The 4,076-nt window shown below is 64.7% G+C and overlaps 1 protein-coding gene across 1 annotated transcript; it reads left to right on the plus strand.

The window, feature by feature from the left end:
- Window positions 1-2,834: 2,834 nt before the first annotated feature.
- On the plus strand, window positions 2,835-3,746 carry LOC111161717 (DIRAS family GTPase 1). Its single transcript, XM_022525593.1, has one exon. It carries the CDS (start codon window positions 2,838-2,840, stop codon window positions 3,432-3,434), a length of 597 nt encoding a protein of 198 aa, XP_022381301.1. The 5' UTR covers window positions 2,835-2,837; the 3' UTR covers window positions 3,435-3,746.
- The last annotated feature ends 330 nt before the right edge of the window (window positions 3,747-4,076 follow it).

A 4,076-nucleotide genomic window follows, 5' to 3' on the forward strand; every position in this document is an offset into this window, starting at 1 on the left:
GGGCGGGCGGGCGGCGGGCGCGCAGGGGGCGGCGGCGCCCGAGCGGACACGAGCCGGCCAGCAAGCAGCCGCGGCGGCGCCGCAGGACGAGCGCCCAGGTAGGCGGCCGGGGCGGGGGACGGGGCTCCGGGTCCTGCCGCACCCCACCCGCGAGGCCCGCGGGACCCTCTCCCCGCGCGCCCCTCCTTTGTCCGAGCCCCACCCTCGCGGCCGCGGGGCCAGGCCCTCCCGCTCCCGGCGCCCCCCCCCCCCGCGCCCCGCTGCCCGCCCGGACCCTCTCCCCAGTCCCTGGAGCCCCGGCCGCGGCGCGCTCGGCGCGCCCACCTTGGACAGCTCTCCCCAGGCGCCCTCCCGCCCCCGCGGTCCTGGCCGCGCGCCCCTCCTCCAAGCCAGCCCCTCCCCCAGGCCCGCCGCAGCCCCCTCTGGGTGGGTCGGTCCCGCTCAGTCGCAGCCCCCTCCGTGAGGGGTCAGGGGGGTTCTGGGCCTGTCTTCCCGCGGAGCACCCGCTCAGTCTCCTGCCTCTGGGCCGAGCCAAGCCCCTCACCCAGGAATCCCTCCCTTGGCCCTTCCCCCACCATTGAGAGTCTCCGCTGGCCTAGGGGAGCCGGGGGCTGGTCCCCTGAGTGTGCCTCCCTTCCCTCAGGCCCCCTGCCATCCAGCCCCTCATTAGGCAGGTAGTCCCTAGGTCAGACCCCTCCCCCATTCAGTTAAGCAGTGAGTGAGTGTGTGAGTGTGTGTCCTGTGCCCTCCCCTGGGTGGAGGCCTGCTCTCCCAGCCTGGGGAGGGTCAGGTTGGGCTACCTTGCATAGGAGGAGGACCCTGGGCTGTGTAGCCAGCTGGGGCCCAATTCAAGTCCTCCTCTGCTCTGCCACCTCCCTGCTCCGTGACCTTGAGCTGGGGCCTCCCCCCTTGGAGCCTCAGAGCCCGCGACCCTGTACCCCCACCCCGCAGGAAGTGAGGGTGGGAGTCAAGCAGCGCCAGGTAGGTACCTGGCATGGATGTGGGGGTTAGGGAATGGGGGCTCCTAGTCCAGGGACTGCCGCCCCAGCAGGGCCCCTCCTGGAGGACGTCCTGATGGGCCTGGAGTCCTGCCTGGGGGTCTGGGGGTCCCCGGCCAGCCATGGTGGTGCCTGGCTGCACACCCTTGTGCCCCCTCTCAGGGTGCCCACCCAGGAAAGGGCAGTGCCTGCGGAGGGGGCCGGCATCCCTCCCTACCCCCCCACCCCAGCTTCCTCCCAATGCTGAGAGTTGCCATGCGTGTCACCAAGGTGCCTAGTGATGTACGAGAAGTTAGTACCGGTAAGCATGGCCGCGTGTGCCTGGCGCGGAAGTGGGGAGTGAGTCCGCTGTTCCTTGGATCATCCTGTCTGCTTCTGGGAAACTTGGTGCTTTGGTAACTTCAGAACCTGCCCTCACACCCCACTGCCTGCCAAGTGCTTATACCCTGAGCCCTCGAGACTGATGGTCATGATGGTCCGTCTTTACCGGGAGCCCCTGGTGCCAGGAGCCCGGCTCTGGGCTTTCTCCAGCTTCTGCATCGCTTGTCCCAGCAGCTCATGGAGCAGGCGCTGTGACAAAACCCAGGCTCGGGGACCCCAACCCACCTGCCCTGGTTCTCACCTTCGGCTTCACACCGCCGAGTCTTATACCCCACACACACCTGAGGGAGGTAACCTATTCCAGGTGAAACCTCGTGTCTCCTCCCTCCCACTGTGGACCTACCTCCATAGAGATGGCCAGGAAGGACACAGATGCTGGAGACAGAAGGCCTTCTGCGGTCCCACCCCAAGCCCAGGCCTCTTCCCCCACCTGCAGCATTTCAGGAATTGCTGTGCTGTGTGACCTCGGGAGGCCACTGGACCTCTCTGAGTACAGGCGCAGAGAGAGAGGCTAGGAGGATGTCCTTTAGAAAGGTCTGTTCCTCCAGAAACTAACAGACCTTGAACCAGAGCCGTGGCAGGCCAGACTGGTTTGGGGACACAGTGCAGGAAGTGGGGACCTTTCTCATTGTCCTCTCAAGTCCTGCAGGCTTCATTTTCTCACCTCTGACCTGGGCTGCTGTCAGAAATCAGTGCCCTGATTTGCAAATTATGGCTTTTGGACTTCCAGTATCACGATCACACTTACGGGGTGAGAGAGGGGAGGAGGCATATGTACGGTGCGAGTTCCCAGGGCTGTGGCCCTGGGCCACCAGGTTTGTCCCTTCTGGGCCCAAGAGGACAGGCACGCTAAAGACGCCCCACCACGTGGCCCCCGTGAGGTTTGAGAACCTCTGGGCTGAGGAAAAACAGGAAGCCTGGGGTTGCTGGAGAGAGGCACCATTTCACAGAGGAGGACTCTGAGGCTCAGGGTGGCAATGCATAGCCTTGCCCAGGTCACAGACCAGGTCTGCTGGCTTCCAAGAGCCCATGGGCACAGTGGGAAGAGAAGGAGATGCCAGTGCAGCCTGGGAGGGAGGCATGTAGGTGAGGAAAGGAGTTAGTGCCCTGCACGATGGCATCTCCACTCCCCTTCCAGCCCAGAGTCCCCGGGAAACGAGCCTGGGCCCCAGATTCTGTCGGGGCAGGGAAGCAAGCAAAGGGTGCTGGCTCCAGGGTTCCACACAGGGCAGAATTGCGAAGTCAGCCAGATCAACCAAAGGGTTCTCCGCAGGACGCAGGAGAGATGCCTTGTCCCCTGAGAAGCTGCACCCCCGCCCCAGCGGGGGCCCAGAGCTGTCCCCTCTTGCCTGTGGCCTTTTGTGCCTGACACTCCTCTCTGTACAGGGTTGGTCTGGGGTTCTAGAAGCTGGCACGAGCCCTCCTGGCCCTGCCTGACCCCCTGCCACCGCGTGGAAGATGCCTGAGCAGAGCAACGACTACCGAGTGGTGGTGTTCGGGGCGGGCGGCGTGGGCAAAAGCTCGCTGGTGCTGCGCTTCGTGAAGGGCACCTTCCGGGACACCTACATCCCCACCATCGAGGACACCTACCGGCAGGTGATCAGCTGCGACAAGAGCGTGTGCACGCTGCAGATCACTGACACCACGGGCAGCCACCAGTTCCCGGCCATGCAGCGGCTGTCCATCTCCAAGGGCCACGCCTTCATCCTGGTCTACTCCATCACCAGCAAGCAGTCGCTGGAGGAGCTGGGGCCCATCTACAAGCTCATCGTGCAGATCAAGGGCAGCGTCGAGGACATCCCCGTCATGCTGGTGGGCAACAAGTGCGACGAGACGCAGCGGGAGGTGGACACCCGCGAGGCACAGGCCGTAGCCCAGGAGTGGAAGTGCGCCTTCATGGAGACATCAGCCAAGATGAACTACAACGTCAAGGAGCTTTTCCAGGAGCTGCTCACGCTGGAGACTCGCCGGAACATGAGCCTGAACATCGACGGCAAGCGCTCCAGCAAACAGAAGAGGACAGACCGCGTCAAGGGCAAATGCGTCCTCATGTGAGCCCAGAATGCCAGCCACCAGCCGGCCCATGCCTCCCCCACCGCCCCTGCTCCTCCTCCTCTTCCCCCTCCCCCTCTGCTCCCGGCCTCCGGTCCTCCCGGCCCTCCTCCCCACCTTCTTCTCTCTCCCTCTCATCTCTTCCACTTCTCTTCTTTTACCCAACACCTCTGTGGGGGATACCGAGGCCCCGGTGAGCCCGCGGCAGGTCTGGGGCTCCAACCTGGCCCTGCTGCATGGCTCTGCCTCCCACTCCTGCCCCCCCAGGCCTGTTTGCACCCCCCAAAGCCAAGTGCTGGAGGTGGCCCCCTGGATCCGCACGTGAGAAAATGGGGAAGCTGGATGTCCCCGCTGGGGCCGAGGATGCCGGGTCTTCCCTGTCTCTGCCCGTCTCTGTCTCTTTCCCGTGGGTGCCCCTAGCCAGACCTGTGTCTCCCCCATCAGATCACTGTGACCTTGCTGGGGAGGGGGAACGGAAATGCACATGGACCTAAGAGTTTGCTCTCCCCTTTTGGTGTTTGACACACGCTGCCCCTGCTCCATTCCTTGTGACCTCTGGCCTGTGCCCCCACCCCAGGTCCCAGAACAGTCCTCACCCCTGTCCCCACAGCCTCGGTGAGGGGGAGGGGCTTGTGTGATGGGTCT

The sequence above is a fragment of the Enhydra lutris genome, unplaced genomic scaffold (genome assembly GCF_002288905.1).
Source record: "Enhydra lutris kenyoni isolate GAN:26980312 unplaced genomic scaffold, ASM228890v2 scaffoldscaffold86, whole genome shotgun sequence".
Classification (NCBI taxonomy): Eukaryota; Metazoa; Chordata; class Mammalia; order Carnivora; family Mustelidae; genus Enhydra; species Enhydra lutris.